The sequence below is a fragment of the Manduca sexta genome, chromosome 9 (genome assembly GCF_014839805.1).
Source record: "Manduca sexta isolate Smith_Timp_Sample1 chromosome 9, JHU_Msex_v1.0, whole genome shotgun sequence".
NCBI classification, from domain to species: Eukaryota; Metazoa; Arthropoda; class Insecta; order Lepidoptera; family Sphingidae; genus Manduca; species Manduca sexta.
Window position 1 is genome coordinate 3,840,101 of NC_051123.1, and position 21,064 is coordinate 3,861,164.

At 36.2% G+C, this 21,064-nt stretch overlaps 1 protein-coding gene across 1 annotated transcript; it reads left to right on the forward strand.

Annotated features, from left to right (window-relative positions):
* The first annotated feature begins 11,383 nt into the window (after positions 1-11,383).
* LOC115448104 (alpha-tocopherol transfer protein-like) lies at positions 11,384-18,208 on the forward strand. Its single transcript, XM_030175417.2, has 7 exons — positions 11,384-11,420; positions 11,697-11,921; positions 12,455-12,605; positions 14,474-14,591; positions 15,652-15,786; positions 16,419-16,632; positions 17,868-18,208. Exons 2-7 carry the CDS (start codon positions 11,759-11,761, stop codon positions 18,020-18,022), a joined length of 936 nt encoding a protein of 311 aa, XP_030031277.1. The 5' UTR covers positions 11,384-11,420; positions 11,697-11,758; the 3' UTR covers positions 18,023-18,208.
* Positions 18,209-21,064: the final 2,856 nt, after the last annotated feature.

Genomic DNA, 21,064 nt, shown 5'->3' on the forward strand with positions numbered 1-21,064 from the left:
TACGTTAGATAGTTTTTGAGTTTAACACGTTAAGGCAGACAGATGCAGCTGGGGACTTTGTTATATTATTTAGAACTTTTTAAGTGAAACAATCCCGTCATACATCATTGTTGCATAACTTTAACCGTTTACGCAGCGCAGGCAACGGAAGCTCTCAAAACTCATAATTTTCCCCGTTTTTGCAACATGTTTCATTACTGCTCCGCTCCTATTGGTCATAGCATGATGATATATAGCCTATAGCACTCCAGGAACAAAGGGCTATCCAACACAAAAAGATTTTTTCAGTTCAAACCGGTAGTTCCTGAGATTAGCCATTACTGCTCCGCTCCTATTGGTCATAGCGTGATGATATATAGCTTATAGCGGTCCACAAATAAAGGGCTATCCAACACAAAACGAATTTTTCAGTTGAAACCGGTAGTTCCTGAGATTAGCCATTACTGCTCCGCTCCTATTGGTCATAGCGTTAAGATATATAACTATGAGCACTCCACAAACAAAGGACTATTCAACACAAAAATATTTTTTCAGTTCGAATCGGTAGTTCCTGAGATTAGCCATTACTGCTCCGCTCCTATTGAATATAGCGTGATAATATATAGCCTATAGCTCTCCATGAACAAAGGGCTATCCAACGCAAAAATAATTTTTCAGTTTGGACCGGTAGTTCCTGAGATTAGCCATTACTGCTCCGCTCCTATTGGTCATAGCGTGATGATATATAGCTTATAGCGGTCCACAAATAAAGGGCTATCCAACACAAAACGAATTTTTCAGTTGAAACCGGTAGTTCCTGAGATTAGCCATTACTGCTCCGCTCCTATTGGGTATAGCGTGATGATATATAGCCTATAGCACTCCACGAATAAAGGGCTATCCAACGCAAAAAGAATTTTTCAGCTTGGACCGGTAGTTCCTGAGATTAGCCATTACTGCCCCGCTCCTATTGGGTATAGCGTGATGATATATAGCCTATAGCACTCCACGAACAAAGGGCTATCCAACGAAACAAGAATTTTTCAGTTTGGACCGGTAGTTCCTGAGATTAGCCATTACTGCCCCGCTCCTATTGGGTATGGCGTGATGATATATAGCCTATAGCACTCCACGAACAAAGGGCTATCCAACGCAAAAAGAATTTTTCAGTTTGGACCGGTAGTTCCTGAGATTAGCGCGTTCAAACAAACAAACAAACAAACAAACAAACAAACTCTTCAGCTTTATATAATAGTATAGATAAAAGGGGCTTTGTCGCTGTGCGACCATATCGCCCAATTGAAAAGCAGAATATAAAGAAACACTCACAAAGACAATTATCAATTAGTGACGCTTATTTGCTAATTGGTACAATTTTACAGCTACATCTGAGAGTGGATCAGCGAGAATACTGTTACACATACCGACATCAAAAGTTCTCTTAACGCCAAATATCCTATCACTTTCAAGGCGGATACATTCCATCAAGATATGTTGCACATCTTCTATGGTCCCACAAGTGTCACAATTGGGTGACTGTGATTTTTTTAATAAATATAAAAATTTATTGGACGGCACGTGTCCAGAGCGTAGCCTGAGAGCAATCACCAACAAGTTACGTTTTAAAATAGTTTGATCGATCCAAGGAAGTGTGGTTATCTGAAGCTGTATCGTTTGGTACCAAATACCCTTCTCCTTTGATCGTTTGTCAAAATATTCTTGCCATACTTCAATGCACTGTTTTTTCAGAAGACCGAAATAGTTGCTATATAATGGTGTGACTCGAAAAAGGATGCCGTCATCCATGGCCTGTTTTGCTAAAATGTCAACTTTATCGTTGTCTATTAGATGTATGTGCGAAGGAATCCACTGTAGTATGACGTTCTTACTTAATCTTTGGAAATTTAAAATCGATTCCAGTATAGTGTAAGCTATCGGTATGCCTCGCATAGGCGAGGTACACCGACCCAAATGTTGCCAAGCGCTCTTGGAGTCAGTCAAGATAACGAATTTGTCATGATTAATTACCTCTGCATAAGACAAAGCTTCGGCGATGGCAATCAACTCAATGTGCATAATTGAAATATTGGAATCGATTTTAAGTTTAATGTAACTTTCGGTCAAAGGGTCAAAAAAAGCTGCCCCGCCTATTACATTACATTTAGAGCCGTCGGTATAAATTTTGTAAAAATCCAAATAACTTCGACTAATATAATCATTACAAATATTCCTTAACACAATACAATTATAGTAACTCTTAGCTTTATTCATTTCCGGAATAGCGTCCCTTATAACGTCAACCAAATTAATATTACTAATCCAAGTCTGTAAGGAATACATTTCGAGTACTTTCACTGAATGAATGGGGAGTAAATCAAAAAATAAATGCGTTGAAAAAAGAATTGGAAGCTTGCGATATTTCCAATAAGGTGAGCTATTATAGTTTTTTAATTTATCGATTAAGTTAGTTGTAATATTATTGGCGACAGATCTGCATTTTAAATAAAATTTTCCCGCCAAATATCTTCTGCGAACGAGTAGTGGTGGTAGGTATAATTCGTTTTCCATTACGTGTATAGGCGTGGAGCGTATAAAATCCCCAATAACCCGTTACTTAATTTGTAAGCCTTCTTCAAAATGAAAATAATGTACGACTTCCAAAGAATTTCTGCGTCAATACAATAATTAATTCGTCTAAAGTGGATTAAAGCTTGAACATATAGTTGTGGCGGAACAATTATCATACAGCGTCATCTGAGCATCATTACTGAGACTACAGGATGAAATAGATGATTGGAAGACCTAACTGCTCATCTGTCAAAGTGAAATTGACAATAAGGAAATTACGTACAATAGTAACCACAAATGGCAATTTTAAATTTATTTATAGTCTACTTTGCGAGTTTATCAATGAATATTATTAAATAATAAAAAAAAAAAAAAAATGTTTTTTTTTCTCTGTATCATGCACAGTAGATTATACCTTAAATTGATTTTGAAAAGATAAACCAGTTTTTTGCCAGTTCTTCTCTGGCGAGAACTGCTTTCCCAACTGGTTGTAGAGTTAATATTGACGGAAACTAAATAACGGATAACATTTTATTGAGTTTACCAGAACATTCTGGAAAGCATAATTAGTACAATAATTGTGTTGTGACGATATGTTGATGTTTGTGAACATTGTGTTTTTATATAATCCTTAAAACAAAGTCCCCAACGCGCCTGTCTCAACGCGACCAACTCAAAACTATTCAACGGATTGCGATGAAATTTGGAATGTAGATAGTCTGAAACCCTAGCCAAGTCATAGGATACTTTTTATGTAGAAAAAATATATGGCGAGACTTTCATCCCGGAAAAACTCTATCACACGGGCAAAGCCACGAAAAAGTTAGTATATAGCCTAGATAGCAGAGGATAGAAAAGAAATATAGAAGCAATTATTTGGCCTATCCATGTTATAGATGAATATGTTTACCGACAATACATGGTATCTATACTTCTATACTATTATATAAAGCTGAAGAGTTTGTTTGTTTGTTTGTTTGTTTGTTTGTTTGTTTGTTTGTTTGTTTGTTTGTTTGTTTGTTTGAACGCGCTAATCTCAGGAACTACCGGTCCAAACTGAAAAATTCTTTTGCGTTGGATAGCCCTTTGTTCGTGGAGTGCTATAGGCTATATATCATCACGCTATACCCAATAGGAGCGGGGCAGTAATGGCTAATCTCAGGAACTACCTGTCCAAACTGAAAAATTCTTTTTGCGTTGGATAGCCCTTTATTAGTGGAGTGCTATAGGCTATATATCATCACGCTATACCCAATAGGAGCGGGGCAGTAATGGCTAATCTCAGGAACTACCGGTCCAAACTGAAAAATTCTTTTTGCGTTGGATAGCCCTTTGTTCGTGGAGAGCTATAGGCTATATATCATCACGCTATATTCAATAGGAGCGGAGCAGTAATGGCTAATCTCAGGAACTACCGATTCGAACTGAAAAAATATTTTTGTGTTGAATAGTCCTTTGTTTGTGGAGTGCTCAAAGTTATATATCATCACGCTATGACCAATAGGAGCGGAGCAATAATGGCTAATCTCAGGAACTACCGGTTTGAACTGAAAAAATCTTTTTGTGTTGGATAGCCCTTTGTTCCTGGAGTGCTATAGGCTATATATCATCATGCTATAACCAATAGGCGCGGAGCAGTAATGAAACATGTTGCAAAAACGAGGAAAATTATGAGTTTTGAGAGCTTCCGTTGCCTGCGCTGCGTAAACGGTTAAAGTTATGCAACAATGATGTATGACGGGATTGTTTCACTTAAAAAGTTCTAAATAATATAAGAAAGTCCCCCGCTGCATCTGTCTGCCTTAACGTGTTAAACTCAAAAACTACCTAACGTATTAAGATGAAATTTGGTATGGAGACAGTTTGAGACCCTGGGAAGAACATAGGCTCCCGGGAAACTACTATTTTTATAACGGAAAACTTTAGCCTGAAAAACTTTATAACGCGGGCGGAGCCGCGAGCAAAAGCTAGTAAATTATAAAGTTAATAATATAATAATAATATAATATCAGCCCTGTTTTATATACTTGCCTACTGCTGATCACGGGCCTCCTCTACTACTGAGGGGGATTAGGCCTTAGTCCACCACGCTGGCCTAGTGCGGGTTGGTAGACTTCACACACCTTCGAAATTCCTATAGAGAACTTCTCAGATGTGCAGGTTTCCTCACACTGTTTTCCTTCACCGTTAAAGCGAACGATAAATTCACAAATAATACACACATGATTTTTTAGAAAAAGCCAGAGGTGTGTGCCCTTGGGATTTGAACCTGCGGACATTCGTCTTGGCAGTCCGTTCCACACCCAACTAGGCTATCGCCGCTTCAAATATTCAGTTAGTTATGATATAATGGGGTGCGTTGAGGTAAATTCGGACGCTTTCTAGATTTAGAGAAATTTTAGTCTCAAAAAAAAATTCAGTACAAGTCACTTACATGAGAATAATTGTTACCTACTTGGGAGTAACTTTGAGTAGCCTCACATGAGTGACACTATAGATATTATTAAAAATATTTGAAGAACTAGTACGTACACGTGTAAATTAATAATTAATGAACAAAATCGACCATTCCCCTGAGCAAAAAAAAAATAACTACCTACTGAGTCGGACGTCTTCGTGTATAAATTTTGACAAAATCTTACAATATTTTATAAGTACTAGCTCGAACGATTTTAATCCGTTGTTTAATAACAAATAATTGCATTTGGAAAGATACGATACAGATCTCAGTTAATATACAAGTCACAAGATTTATTAGCTTTATGATACTACTAGCTTCCGCTCGCAGCTTCGCCCGCGTGGATTTCGGACTTCAAAAATGGAGGGGGTGCTCAATTTGTCGGGATGTTTTTTTAATGTATGGTGGTATGCAGGTGGTCCGATTGTCCGGTCAGGGTCTGATGATGGGATCTTGGTGAAATCGAGAAATCTTATAGCATGATTCAGTATTCACACGTAATGGCTTATTGTTAGTGTATTTCATGTATAACTTTGGTGTTTCTATACCGATTTTTATGATTCTTTTTTATGAAATATTTAATAATGTTAACTTTTTAATTAGGGATGACTGAGAGTGTTATAAACGTAAGAGAAGACAAATATAATAAGAATGCTTCGAACTGATAAGCTATCGGGAGTTACACGTGTTATTGTGAGTCAACCATAAAAGATAGACATATGCTGTCGTGGGATATATTTTACATAATTTTAAGGAGAACATTTCCGTCATACATGATTTCTGCGTAGCTGTAACTATTAAGGTTGCACACGCGACGGAAGATTAAAAAATGGAGTAACTTCGCCCGTTTTCCCAACATTTCCCTTCACTGCTCTGCTCCTATTAATTGTAGCGTGATGAAAAGTATACTATAACCAGCACAGGAGTATGACAAATAATTGTACCAAGTTTCGTTAAAATCCGTCGAGTAGTTTTTGTTTCTATAACGGTTATACAGACAGACAGACAGACAGACAGACAAAAATTTTACTAATTGCATTTTTGGCATCAGTATCGATCCCTAATCACCCCCTGATAGTTATTTTAGAAATATATTTCATGTACAGAATTGACCTCTCTACAGATTTATTATAAGTATAGAAGATAGAAGATAGATATAGATAGAAGAAGATATAGATAGATATAGCTAGAAAATTGATTATAAACAGTAAATACTAAATTACAATTCGGCAACTTCTCGCATGGGGTTATTCCGGATCTGCAAGGGAACTGCGAAATACCGGTATTTCGTTTGTTAGCACCGTAAACATTGTGTTCATGACGGAATCACTCATGCGTGCGTGCGTACGTGCGTAGGTGCGTGGGTGCGTGCGTGCGTGACTACGTGTGTGTCTATTATTTGTTTCCATAGGATGTAAGTAACAAATTAAAATGTGTAACAAGTTTTCGGCAAGGAAAATTAAAATTAGGCAAAATTGGTTCATCATCATCATCACCATGTCAGTCGGGAATCATGCACTGCTGGACATAGGCCTCCCCAATTGAGCGCCACAGGGCCGGTTCTGGGCCGCGCTCATCCATCAGACTCCGGCGACCCTCATCAGGTCATCGATCCATCTCGTGGAGGGCCTGCCTATGCTGCGTCTTCCGGTTCGTAGTCGCCACTCCAGAACTTTTCCGCCCCAACGGCCATCAGTTCTACGAGCAATGTGTCCTGGCCACTGCCACTTGAGTTTCGCAACATTGGTTGATAGTTTGAAATTTAATTTGGTTCCCAGAGCAGACCTACGGATCGCGAATCGTATTTACAGATAAAAAACGTTACACAATTGCATGAAACAAAAGAAACATTGACACCATCCCAGACAGAATGTTTCATATAAATTATCTAAAATTGCAATTTTGTTAATATTCAAGGTTTTATAATAAATACTTCAATTATGTTATTATAATTATATCTATTTAAAATCGACGTCAGTTACCTACGTAAAGCCGGAATACACACTCAAATCTAGTATTATGATGGATTTGTCTTCATCTTTAGGATAATAAAACTGAATCTATTACAATATGATCGCCTAAAACGCTCACTCAAAATACTGGTGTGTTTGAATAAGCCGACCTCTGTCAGGCTAATAAACATAAGACGGGCCAAAAAAAACGTTTCTTTGGAAAACTTGTAATTAAAAAAAATCAATGAAACTATGGACTGGCAGGAACCAAAAAATACGCAAAAAAAACTGTTTTAAATTACATTTCAGTAATCTATATATATAAAAATGAATCCCTATTTCCCTTGGTCACGCCATCACGCGTGAACGGCTGGACCGATTTCTCTGTTTTTTTTTTTGTTGTGTTTGTTATTGTCAGGAGAAGATTTTTATGTAAGAAAAATATCAAAAAAATGCGCGGCAAATTAGATGATTTAAGAAAACTTAACGACAATATTAATTTTACATAACTGTCAGTGGTTTGAAATAACTGTCGGCGATTGACAGAATGCGCGCTGCAAATTCATAGTTAAGACGGGACAACGTCTGTCGGGTCAACTAGTAAGATATAAAATACGAATAAACACATATTAATTATGTTCCAGTAGTTTCTCACGCCTTCACCTAGATGGTTAACTTCCCGGTACACAGGGTCATATTGACATTGCGTTAATAAATGAAACCAACTTACTCGTCTTCACCTCTGCTAGCATCGCGCCAAATATCTAATTTTTTTACGAATAATTTCTACAAAAATCCTGGTGTTACAAATTATTTATCATTTTGTATTTTAGTTGCAAATATGGTGTGTGCTAGTTATGGCAATGCTAATTCGAATTATTTTCATTAGCATGCTAACTTCCATGTCTTAGCATGCTAATGCTAATTGCTAATATGACGCATGAATTAAAATTGTGTGAATTTTAATTTGCGAATTACAATTTGCACATGTCAAATGCGCTATCAACGGATTAAGTTCAAGGCAATTTTTTATCTACCGCTGATTTACCTTCTACTATACATTTTATTCAAATTATATGTTGGATTTGTATATTATAGAATGAGTATTATACCTAGTACAATGTGCAAGTTTTTCATAAAAATACCTTTATTTCTTCTCAAAAGCGGCGATAGCCTGGTTGTGTGTGAAACGGACTGCCGAGACGAATGCACGCAGGTTCAAATCCCAAGGGCACACACCTCTGACTTTTCTAAAAAATCATGTGTGTATTCTTTGTGAATTATCGCTTGCTTTAACGGTAAACGAAAACATCGTGAGGAAACCTGCATACTTGAGAAGTTCTCTATATGAATTTTGAGGGTGTGTGAAGTCTACCAATCCGCAATAGGTCAGCGTGGTGGACTAAGGCCTAATCCCTCTAAGAAGTAGAAGAGGCCCGTGCCCAGCAGTGGGACAGTATATAATACAGGGCTGATGATGATGATGACCTTTATTTCTCTATTCAGTCATAATAGATATTATTCTGTGTGCAATATTATCCGGCCTAATACTTGGTAATTTTTCAAAAATATAAACAATTCGAGGAGCCACTCTCTCTCTCGCGCCTTTTTTCTTGCTCACTCCACTCATAACAGGTCGCGTTAGTATTAGCATTAGCACGAAATTTATCATTATTCCTGTGGGCGCTAAAGCGAGCACGTTTGCACTGCCACTGCGAAACGCGCTAAAGCAGGAATTTATTAGTACTGCACGAAATTTAGCACGTTATTAACATCTACGGTTAGTGTGACTTATTGTAAAGTATTATTTCCCAACAAGTATGTGGTTTCATGACCAAACGTCTACTTTTTTATAGAGGCGATTGCCGATTGCGATTGCTGACCCGGCAGACGTTGTCCTGTCTTAACCATGTATGCACCCGCGCATTCGGTCGATCGCTGACAGTTATTTCAAACCACTGACAGTTATGTACACTTAATATTGTCGTTAAGTTTTCTTAAATTTTCTAATTTTCGCGTATTTTTTTTAAATTTTTCTTTCATAAGAACCTTCTCTTGACATAACAAACACAACAACAAAAAAATGGTGAAATCGGTCCAGCCGTTCACGCGTGATGGCGTGACCAAGGGAAATGGAGATTCATTTTTATATAGATAGATTTATAAAGGCATAAGACGTCTATAAAATATATTTTTTTAATAAAACGGTGAAGACGGGTACACCCCAGTAAATGGGATAAGGCTTCCAGACCTTACTTTGCATTGATAGAAGTATAAGATATTTTTTTTTATTGCTTTGAATGACGAGACGTTCTTGCCGTTCACCTGATGGTAAGTGATACGACCGCCCATAAACAGTAGAAACACCATCCAACACCTTGAATTACAGCATTGTTTGGTATTCCACTGCGCTCGCAATCCTGAGATATGATGATGTCCAGTAGTTACACTGGCTGGCTACAATGTCCTCCAAACCGGAAAACAACAGTGACTAGACACTGCTACTTGACGGCAGAAATAGACATTACGGTGGTGCCTACCCAGGCGGACTCTCACATATGTGGGACCTACCACCAGTAGATGTAAATAAAATATAATAAAATTAAATATGTTTTTTGAAACAAAACGGTGAGAAAATAAAATTATGCCATTATAATAATAAAAGTGGCTCCACTAGACCAGAATTAATCAATACCTTTAACGTATATATAGACAGAGATGAAAGGCCACGCTTCGTTAAGCGCATACATTATAATAATAACATTATAATTAAATAATGTAATAGTTGATATACCTTTTATTTCTGTCTGTGTTCCAAAAAAAAATCTAATTATCATTTATCTATGAGTATTTATTTTTACTATATGGCTGATTTTATACTTACTAATAAAATGGAAACGATCTTAAGTGTGTTCTGTCTTCTGAGTTCCGACAGTAAGAGCGTGTATTGATACATGCCACTCAATTTCGCTCTTAAGTGCGATATCAGCTGCGACGCCGTCAAATTAAGGTCAGCATCTTAAGATGCTCGCTTTTTAATCAATTCCTTTTAACATCAGCTCAAATTATATCTTAAGTTACAATATGTGACGGATTTTGAGAGTTGAGACTTAGCTGAGAACAAGCTCTTAAATTACAGCTTGGTTAATTTCGTTCGCTTTTTATCTATACTATTATATAAAGCTGAAGAGTTTGTTTGTTTGTTTGAAAAAATATTTTTGTGTTGGATAGCCCTTTATTCGTGGAGTGTTATAAGCTATATATCATCACGCTATACCCAATAGGAGCGGAGCAGTAATGGCTAATCTCAGGAACTACCGGTATGAAATGAAAAAATATTTTTGTGTTGGATAGCCCTTTGTTCCTGGAGTGCTATAGGTTATATATCGTCACGCTACGACCAATAGGAGCGGAGCAGTAATGAAACATGTTGCAAAAACGGGGAAAATTTATTTGTTTTGAGAGCTTATCTTGCATGCGCTGCGTAAACGGTTAAAGTTATGCAACAATAATGTATGACGGGATTGTTCCTCTTAAAAAGTTCTACAAAAACATATCATAAAACAAAGTCCACCGCTGCATCGGTCTACCCGAACGTGTTAAACTCAAAAACTACCCAACGTATTAGGAAAAAATTTGGTATGGAGACAGTTTGAGACCCTGGGACGAACATAGGCTCCCGGGAAAATATATAGCGTGACTTTTATAATGGAAAACTTTATAATGCGAGCGGAGCCGCGGGCAAAAGCTAGTTAGATATATTCGTATTACATACATATTGGGGGCGTTTGGAGAATTCTACCACGGTATCCACTGCCTGTTGTAAAAGGCGAGTAATAGCGGCTGCCAAGGGGTCGTCGGCGGGTGGCAGGGGGCCGTCCGCCCTTGGTTTGTAGTGACCTTCGAGATGGACGGTAGCATGGAAGTTAGGCCACATGCTGCCGTTGACGCCGAGAGCATTCTTCGGTGCGCGGGGGCTTCTGAGCCGCCTAATGAAGACAGGCCTCACTAGGCGACACCGCGCATGGGCGTTTGCGGACGAAGACTTAGACATTTCCGTCAGAGGAAGCTCGTGGTCGTCCCTAATGCGCCGAAGTGGGCCACCGCGGAGTTTTAGTTCTATATAGGTTAGGGGCTCGGCCAGCGGTCGTCCACATCAAATCCAAGCGGCTCAACGCCAAGTCGTAAGGCACGGTGACCCCAACATAACCGCTCAGTCGCCCCCCACGATGACTGGGCGGTAGTCATAACGCACTTTCTCCGCGACAACAAAAAAAAATAAGAAGGTATGTTAAATTAATTAAGTCAACCCAGACACGAGCAAAGCCACAAGTTAACGTACTATTAGCTACTTTAATTTTAGATGACATCATAAAATTTAAATGTTAATATACAATTCCTTAGTTGTATATAAGTGTCGCGCTCTTTAATAGTTGTTATTCTACATCGGATGAAGTGTCTAGGTACGTATTTCATATATTTTGACAATTAAGTATGGTTAAATCGGATGAAAATGGATGCATCAAGGGAGATGAAACTTATATTTAATAACATTTATGAAACAATTATGTTGTTAGATAGTTTGTTTATCGTAATTTTTTGAAAATATTTATTAATTATTTCAAAACCATCTCATTTTCATCCTCGTATTAATATAAACTGTTTATGCTAATTAATTTTATCGAATCAATTCTCAAAGAGAAAATATTTGTTATAGTATTTTATGTACTTTCTTCCAGTAAAGTAATAAATTAAGAGTATTATAAAAATATAAATAGAACGATAATCGTAAATCGGCATCATGGACGCCGTTCCAGAAGACAAGTTGTTACGGTACACTCCGGACACTATGCAAGCGTTACGAAGGCTCTACAATTTAGACAAACCCGGTGACATGGACTTTGCCATAACAGCACTACAGGATTGGTTGAAGAAACAACATCATTTGACTAAAAAGGATTACTGTAAGTTTGTTTTTATTTAATTTAACTTTTAGGTGTTGTTCGTAGCTTTGTCCGCTTGTTTTTTATACGTTACGACCAAGTGGCTCCACTGCACCTGATGGTTAATAGAGTGGTGTTAGAATGTCCACTAACGAGAGATGATTACCCCTTGGCTGCCAACAATTATGCCGGTCTTGTAGAACTGAATATAACAAAATTACGCATCTAACGTTAATAATGGCCATCTTAATACATCGATCTCACCTTTAAGTAATATCTCAAGTAGATATTTAATCTATTGACCTATTTAATTTTTTTAATTTATTTTTTTAATGATTGAAATGACCTGACGGGCTTGCCGTTGGCCTGATAGTTACTGATACGACCGCCCATAAACAGAAGAAATACCATCCAACAACTTGATATAGTTCAAGGACTCATTGAACTTCACAGCTCTTTGTCATAAAATGTGTCACTGAGATTACTCACGTCGGAGAAATATTAAATTTTTAACTTAATTTAAATATGCATAAAGTTCAATATTTATATTACAGCAAGATCCTATTTAGAGAGGTTAATAATTCTACAAAAAGGTTCGTTGGAGAGGTCAAAAGCTCAAATAGAGAATATTTGCGCGATGCGAACATTATTGCCTGAATACTTCGAGATTAATGGGGACGAAGAAATTGTAAAACTAGATGGCTTGTAAGTTTTAATTATAATACAATATGCAACAGCCTACTTTATTTTTTACATTTGTATTTAAAATATAGATCATCCAACAGAAAAAATGATTTCCGAAATTCCCTCAAATATACTGCATAAAACAATTACGGGTCCTTTCAATAGGGTAGTCTCCTATGTTGTATTTAGTTTATCTTCTATATCTTCTATCTATACTTATAATAAATCTGTAGAGAGGTCAATTCGGTACATGAAATATATTTCCAAAATAACTATCAGGGGGTGATTAGGGATCGATACTGATGCCAAAAATGCAATTAGTAAAATTTTTGTCTGTCTGTCTGTCTGTCTGTCTGTATAACCGTTATAGAAACAAAAACTACTCGACGGATTTTAACGAAACTTGGTACAATTATTTGTCATACTCCTGTGTTGGTTATAGTATACTTTTCATCACGCTACAATTAATAGGAGCAGAGCAGTGAAGGGAAATGTTGGGAAAACGGGAGAAGTTACTCCATTTTTTAAGCTTCCGTCGCGTGTGCAAGCTTAATGGTTAAAGCTACACAAAAATCATGTATGACGGAAATGTTCTCCTTAAAATTATGTAAAAAATATCCCACCACAGCATATGTCTAACTTTTATGGTTGACTCACAATAACACGTGTAACTCCCGATAGCTTAGCAGTTCGAAGCTTTCTCATTATATTTGTCTACTCTTACGTTTATAACACTCTCAGTCATCCCTAATTATAAAAGTTAACATTATTAAATATTCCATAAAAAAGAATCATAGAAATCAGTATAGAAACACCAAAGTTATACACGAAATACGCTAATAATAAGCCATCATGCGTGAATAATCATGCTATAAGGATTATTTTTGTATATATATAAGGTCGCGAACGCACAGGCAGGCGGCTTGCTTGGCACCTAGAGGCTAGCGAATCACCTAGCGAGTAGCTTCGTAAAACGAACATTCTCGAACGTTCGCGACCGGCTCCATTTTTGAAGTCCGAAATCCACGCGGGCGAAGCTGCGAGCGGAAGCTAGTTATTTAATATGTAAGAGAATAATATATGTTATATATAAATTCTTCTGTGAAATCAGCATCAAAATTGGTTGAAAGTTAAAGAAGTTATTCATATTTGAAATACTTTTGTTAGCTAAATTGCGCGCGTCGTGGGGTTATCGCGCTGTCCTTTTCTTACTTACGCAGCATTATACGCACTATTATTTTAATTTGACAGCTTCTCTTTCCACCAAATTTCAAAGCTTTATAACTTATTTACTATAGCGTGGATTATGAAAATTCTTTTTCCTATAGATTTTAGATGTAATACATTTTTGATAAATATATTTAAAAAAAAAGTCGTCAGCTACGCTACCATGTCGTTGAAACTACAATTATGTTTAAAATAAAAATTTTCTTTGACAATTTTTTTATTACTACGAATAAAAAATGTTGACTCATTGTTGGCGAAATAAATTAAATAAATTAAAAATGCTTTATTCATCACGTAGGCGAACATAGTTGCACTTATGATACGTCAAAACAAAGAATAAGAATAATTATTATTTCTAAACAACTATTAAAATTATTTTTATAACTATGGACATTTTAAATTAGGGATAAAGTTTATACAAAAGATAAATAAAGTGATAAATAAAGTATTTTATTTTATTTTATTTATTCATTTGAATTTGTAATCTCAAAAAATCTAATAATCTGTTAATATAAATTTCTATTTTTCCCATGGGAGCAAATCACCGGGATAAAAACTAACCTAACTAATCTAGAAGATATACCAAATATCATCGAAATTCGTTTACTTTTAACAGTAACATGTAAGATCATCTATTTATGTTGTGTATGTATTCTTTACAGATCTGTTGACTTGCTTCCGACGCTTACAGAGGATTACTACAGAGTGTTGGCAGTCAAGTACTCCCCTCATAAAATCGACGCTAAAAAATTTTTCATAACCTACAAGCGCGCTATTCAGGTATGTAGTATTTTTCTTCTGTTAATAAAATTGTATACCGAATTAGAAATATTTATATTGCAAAGATGTATAATTTTAAGTATATGTTGGTAGCTCGAATTATATTTGGAGTAGAGGCCGGTGGATAGCTTAGGTTATATCATCAATGACTAAGCGAATAATTACTCCATATATAATATGGAGGAATATTTTGTCTGACATCTGTTTTCAGAATTATAATGGGGAGAGGGGGTTGATTCTCAATACATACTAAAATAGTGGCGAGTATACTGCCTCCATAAAGAATGGGCGCTACTATGTAAAAAAATATTCGAAGAAAAAACATGTTAGCTTCGTTCTTTTTTACTGATATCATAAATACGTAAGTATGTAAAGATGTTCGAACGTTTGTTAGAAGTAAATGCAGAAACAGCTAATGGTATTTCGATGAAATTTCGCACACGGATGTACTATATCTTGAGTTAACAGATAGGCTACTTTCTTACCCGGTAATTTTCTGTCATGGTAAATAATAGATTTTAAAATTTGATTACTAAATAGATGACACTAGGGTCCTACATGTGGTGCTGTGACACCACAGAGTTAAAGGGACCCTTGTAGTGGAAACGGTTTGTTAAGCTGGCAAACCGCGGGCAACACTTAATTCAATCTTGAAAACAAAAAAACATTATACGTCTTTTTCGTTGTAACGGGAGTATTGTATTCATCTCTCTAGCTTAATGGATAACATTTACAAGGTAGTTTCCTATGTTTGATTTAGTTTATTATTTTGACATACTGTTGTGAGCAATAGTGTGTGCGTGCTCGGGTTATCGCGCTGTCCTCTTCTCACTCATACAGCGTTATGGCCAGTTGTACTGTGTGACGTCACATTTCACTGTTACTGTAATATCCCAGCTTCCCTTTCCACCAAATTACAGAGCTTTATAACTTATTTATTATAGCGTGGATTTTGAAAATACTTTTTTCGATAGATTTTTGGATGAATACATTTTTGTTAAATTTATTAAAAAGTCGTCAACTACCCTATTAAATAATGCATTTGCGACTGCTGTTTTAGTTGACTGAATACGCAATGGCCTCAGACTACGGCCGCGGGCTAATATGCATTATAGACTACAGAGATGTCGACATTATGGACTTCATAGCTGCCATTAACATCAAGGAGTTATATCAATTTATAAAAATAATGACGGTAAGCTATTATCTAGCTTTAAAAGCCTTTTTACAGAATTCAAATCCCAGAATAAATTGACATTCAGAATTACAATAGTCCTATGTCACTCTTTAAGTAATTCTTCGCAAAAACATTTTGATCTGTTTGATGCATTGCTTAAAGGACAAAGTAATTAATACTTTAGTTTAATTTATGTGAGCATTGTTGGTCAAAAATACTTACTTTGATGATGGTAGGTCTCTCATATGTGAAAGTCTGCCTGGGTAGGTCCCACCGCAATGTCTATTTCTGCCGCCAAGGAGCAGTGTGTAGTCACTGTTGTGTTCCGGTTTGAAGGACATTGTAGTCAGTGTAACTACTGGATATAATGAAACTTAACATCTCATGTGTCAGTTTGGTGAGCGCAGTGAAATACCAAACAATACTTTGTAATTCAAGATGTTGGATGGTATTTCTACTGTTTATGGGCGGTCGTATTGCTTAATATCAGGCGAACGGCAAGAACGTCTCATCATTCAAAGCAATCAATAAAACTTATAATTGATGAGTACGAAAATAATTATTCATTTCATGGCTTTAATCAATTGCGCAACACTTTATTTAACACAAAAATACGATATCAGAGTTTAGAAACCATTTTAAAATTACAGATTGGCTATGCTTTAAAGATAAAATATATACATGTAATAACACCATCAACAACGGCAAACACTTTCATCAACTTGGTAAAGAAGATGCTTACTACTAAGATAGCAAATCGATTCTACGTACATAAAACGATAGAACCATTGTACGAGTACGTGGCCCGAGACATACTGCCTTCAGAATATGGTGGACATGGGGAAGCACTAGCTGACAGGCATAGTAAGTTTGTTTTTATTTATAATTATACTAGCCCTGAATATTTTTTTGGCATCTCCTGAGGCTTGATGTACCATGCTGTTCTTGACATTTACAGAATTATTATACATTCTAAAAATCTTATGATGGAATTCCAAGATCGATTCGCTTCCTAGCAATATTCTTCCCCGTATAAGCGTGCGATAATTTATTAATAAACGCACGTAACCTTAAAAAGTAAGAGGTGGTGTGCCTTGTAATTTTAGAAACCTTCGTCTCGGCAGTCTGCTGTTGGTAGAAAATATTTTATATCCGCCCGGATACCGACCACCGTACACAAGGTGTTAAAACCAGCCATAGTGGCTCACGTAAGTGTGTCGCGTTCGAGGATCAGCCTATGTATATTTGGTTCCAACAGGCCGGCATAATTGTGTCGATTGCTCAGGGGTAATCATCTCTCGTCAGTTAAGTTCTATCGGACCCCACTCCACTTACCATCAGATGCAATAGGATCACCTTGCCGTGCTCATATTAAAATGTTTCTGACTTTCCCAATAAATGAAAAAAATAATAAATAATAATAATATCAGCCCTATATTATATACTTGCCCACTGCTGAGCACGGGCCTCCTCTACTACTGTGAGGGATTAGGCCTTAGTCCACCACGCTGGCCTAGTGCGGATTGGTAGACTTCACACACCTTCGAAATTCCTATAGAGAACTTCTCAGATGTGCAGGTTTCCTCACGATGTTTTCCTTCACCGTTAAAGCAAACGATAAATTCACAAAGAATACACACATGATTTTAGAAAAGTCAGAGGTGTGTGCCTTTGGGATTTAAACCTGCGGACATTCGTCTTGGCAGTCCGTTCCACACCCAATTAGGCTATCGCCGCTTTTTAAAGAAAAAAATACTTTAGGTATTTTCGATTTTCTTAATTATTTGTGTAGATTACAGCAGACCAGCTTATTTGACAAACGTTTTCGTGGATGTTTATATAATTCCGTTATATTGATTCCACCGAGTAATTCGTATCAGCCATAGATCAAAGGATACCATAATATATATCTAAATGTATATTATTCGTGTTTATATCGTCCACCAAACTGGAACACAAAGTACTAGTACAATACTGCTTGGCGGCAAAAATAGACAGTGTAATGGATCCTATTTGAATTACTCTCACTTAAGCATAGGCACATATTCTTTTTAAATGACTTAGATAACAAATATTAAATATAAAATAATTTATTTCAGTGAAATGGGTGCAAGCATTGACGTCTAAGAAGATGACAGAGCATTTAAAAGAAATGAGTGAAGCGAAATCAACGCAAGGGTACAAAATGAAAGACACGATTAGTGATCCGGATTTAGGAATATCAGGAAGCTTCCGATCATTGAATGTGGATTAAAAACGATAAAACTTCTGAAGTTATACTTCTTTTGGCGCGTTAGGGGAAAATAGTGAAAGTATATTATTCGTACATCGTCACGAAAAACCGACACCATGAAATTGGCTAGTCATTAGTTAAATTATTACTTTTTTATTCAATATTATACAGATATATGAATAATAGATACAAATAGTAATTATTAAAGTCTGGAAATTTAACTATTTTATGATTTACATAAAATGTATTTAACTAAATAATGCGCAATAATAAATTTTTATTTCAATATATTAAATACCTTTTTTGCTTTCATTAGTATCGTTTTCTCTACAAACATAGGATAACGCGAAGTATAATATTTTAAAAAGATTTTTATCTTGTTACGCCAAAGAAGTATAACTTCTTACATGCATACATAAGTACACACGTTTTTGTTTTTTTTTATTATACCTTGAATGACAATCCTATCTAGCGACTATCTAAGAGACAAAATATTTATAGGCTATTATATTAATATGTACATACATATTTATTATTGTCAAACTTTTCTTCTGATTTATTATGTTTACGGGAATGTTAGACATTAAAATTAAACTATTTTCACAGTGTCTGCTTCAAGACTATGAGCTCATTCTGCGTAGATCGGACCACCAACAGCTAAAATTTAAAAAATTTAAAAAAGTTGTATAATTGTAATATTTAGGTAGATATTGTAACTTTGTCTTTGCGGATGAACAACACCTCAGTCCCCCCCGTGACCATGAAGGCTGCAAAGTCTTCGAAACGGGAGAAAACTAAAATATTAAAACCGCGATAAAATCCGAAAAATAGTTTAATTTCAATGGCAATTTTAAATTTATTTATAACCTATTTTGCGAGTATGTCAATGAATATTATTAAACAATAAAAAAAAAAGCAATTGTATCTTTTTCTCTCTATCATGCCAAGTAGATTATACCTTAAATTGATTTTGAAAAGAGCAACACTAATTTCTTGTACGTGAGAACTACTTTCCGAACTGGTGGTAGAGTTAAAATTGGCGGAATCTAAATAATGAATTATATTTTATAGGTGAGATCAATCATTGCATTTCATTTCAATAGTAAATCCCAAATTGCGGTAGCAGAATTTGTGCGACGCGCAGCATATATACCCGCTCCGAATGATATTCGTGGAGGGGCCGTGGGCGTTCAGGTGCAACTTCTGCCTGACTGGAGATATTTCTCTTCCATAGAGCAACGCAACCATCTGCTCCTCTACAGTGGTAACTACATATACCTCGCTATGTAGTAGGTATTTCGTCAATGAATTGACAGTATTGGCACGGTATATCTGACCGTAATGATTTTGAAAAATAAAACTTTGTTAAGTCAATATAAGATATTTTTTTTATTGATTTGAATGTCGAGACGAGCTTGACGTTCGCCTGATGGTAAGTGACACGACAGTATAGACAGTAGAAACACATTCTAGCATCTTAAATTACAAAATATTTTTTGGTATTCCACTACGCTCGTCAACCTTAAACATTAGATGTGAAGACTTTTTATGTCCAGTAGTTACACTGCCTACAATATTCTTCAAGCCGGAATACAGCAGTGACCACACACTGCTGCGAGGCGGCACAAACAACACAGCGGTGGCGCCTACCTAGGCGGAATCTCACATATGAGAGACGTACCACCGGTAAACTAACTAAACTACTTTTTAAAAATAAATTTATCAAAAATGTGGGACATGCAAAATCAAATGGAAAATAAAAAATTTCCGACTAGAGGCAACAATACATTAGCTACAAAACTTTGAAATTAAACTAATTTGCCGATTTTCAACTACCGACACGACGCGACGTTTCGAAGACTCTGTAGCCTTCGTGGTCACGCCTCTGCCTACCCTTTCGAAGATAAAAGGTGTGATTGTGTTTGTGTGTGTATTTATTATTTAATTATGTGTCCCCGCAATATGTACTAACATATTAAAATATGAAACAGGTTTTACGCTGAGAAAATTAAAATTTAATTACGCAAAATTATTTACAGCCTTTTTATGTATACAGAGACACTTGATCGTTTACTAATTATCTATCTTTACAATCCAGCAATGACCTCGACTTAGTTAAGAGTGTCAATATCTCGTACTTTGGATTTGATAAGTTTCTAGTTCGCGGTGGTTTGAGTTTGGATTTGGTTGATCAGGCCTACGGGTCATGAATCGTGTTTACAAATTTAAAAAAACGTTAAAGTAGCAATACACACTCAAATCTAGTATGATGATGGGTTTGTTTGTAACCATCGTCTTTAGGATAATAAAACTGAATCTATTACAATATGAGCACCTAAAGCGCTCACCCGAAAGACCGGTGTGTTTGTATAAGCCGACCTCTCAGGCTAATAAACGTAAGACGGGCTAAAAAACGTTTCTTTGAAAAACTTGTAACTAAAAAAAAACTATCGTTAATGAAACTATGGACTAACGAGACCCAACAAAATTATTATGTTTTTAAAGTGCATTTCACTAATAACATATAACAAGCCCCAATAAACACATATTATGTTTCAGTAGTTTCTCACGGCTTTACCTGGATGGTAAACTTCCCGGTATACAGGGTCATATTGACATTACGTTAATAAATGAGACCACATACTTACTCGTCTTTACCTCTGCTAACATCGCGCCAAATCGTGGCCTTCGTTCCTAAACCTTCTTGCCCCATCAGCCATCAGTTCTGCGACCTATGTGCCCTGCCCACTGCCACTTCAGCTTGCTTATCCGATGAGCTATGTCGGTAACCTTCGTTCTTCTACGGAGCTTCTCATTTCTGATTTGATCACGTAGAAAAAAAATAACATTACAAATAATTTCTCAAAAAATCCCGGTTTTAGATTTCAGACTTTTTGTAACTTTGTATTTTAGTGCTAATATGGTGTGTGTGAATGTATTTCTGACTGAAAGTGTGATGTTGCCACTGCGTTGAAGTCTTAGAGTAGTAGTGTGACTAGTGGCATTAGAGCGTCTAAAATTAAAATTACTTTTTATTGCTATCTATTTTATTCGAAATTCACC

What these genes read in the sequence shown, in the direction of transcription:
- LOC115448104 (XM_030175417.2), top strand. Translation starts at nt 11,759, where the DNA reads ATGGACGCCGTTCCAGAAGACAAGTTGTTACGGTACACTCCGGACACT. An exon ending in TTTGACTAAAAAGGATTACT is followed by an intron (nt 11,922 to 12,454) that starts GTAAGTTTGTTT and finishes TTTATATTACAG; the next exon opens with CAAGATCCTATTTAGAGAGG. An exon ending in AGCACTAGCTGACAGGCATA is followed by an intron (nt 16,633 to 17,867) that starts GTAAGTTTGTTT and finishes AATTTATTTCAG; the next exon opens with TGAAATGGGTGCAAGCATTG.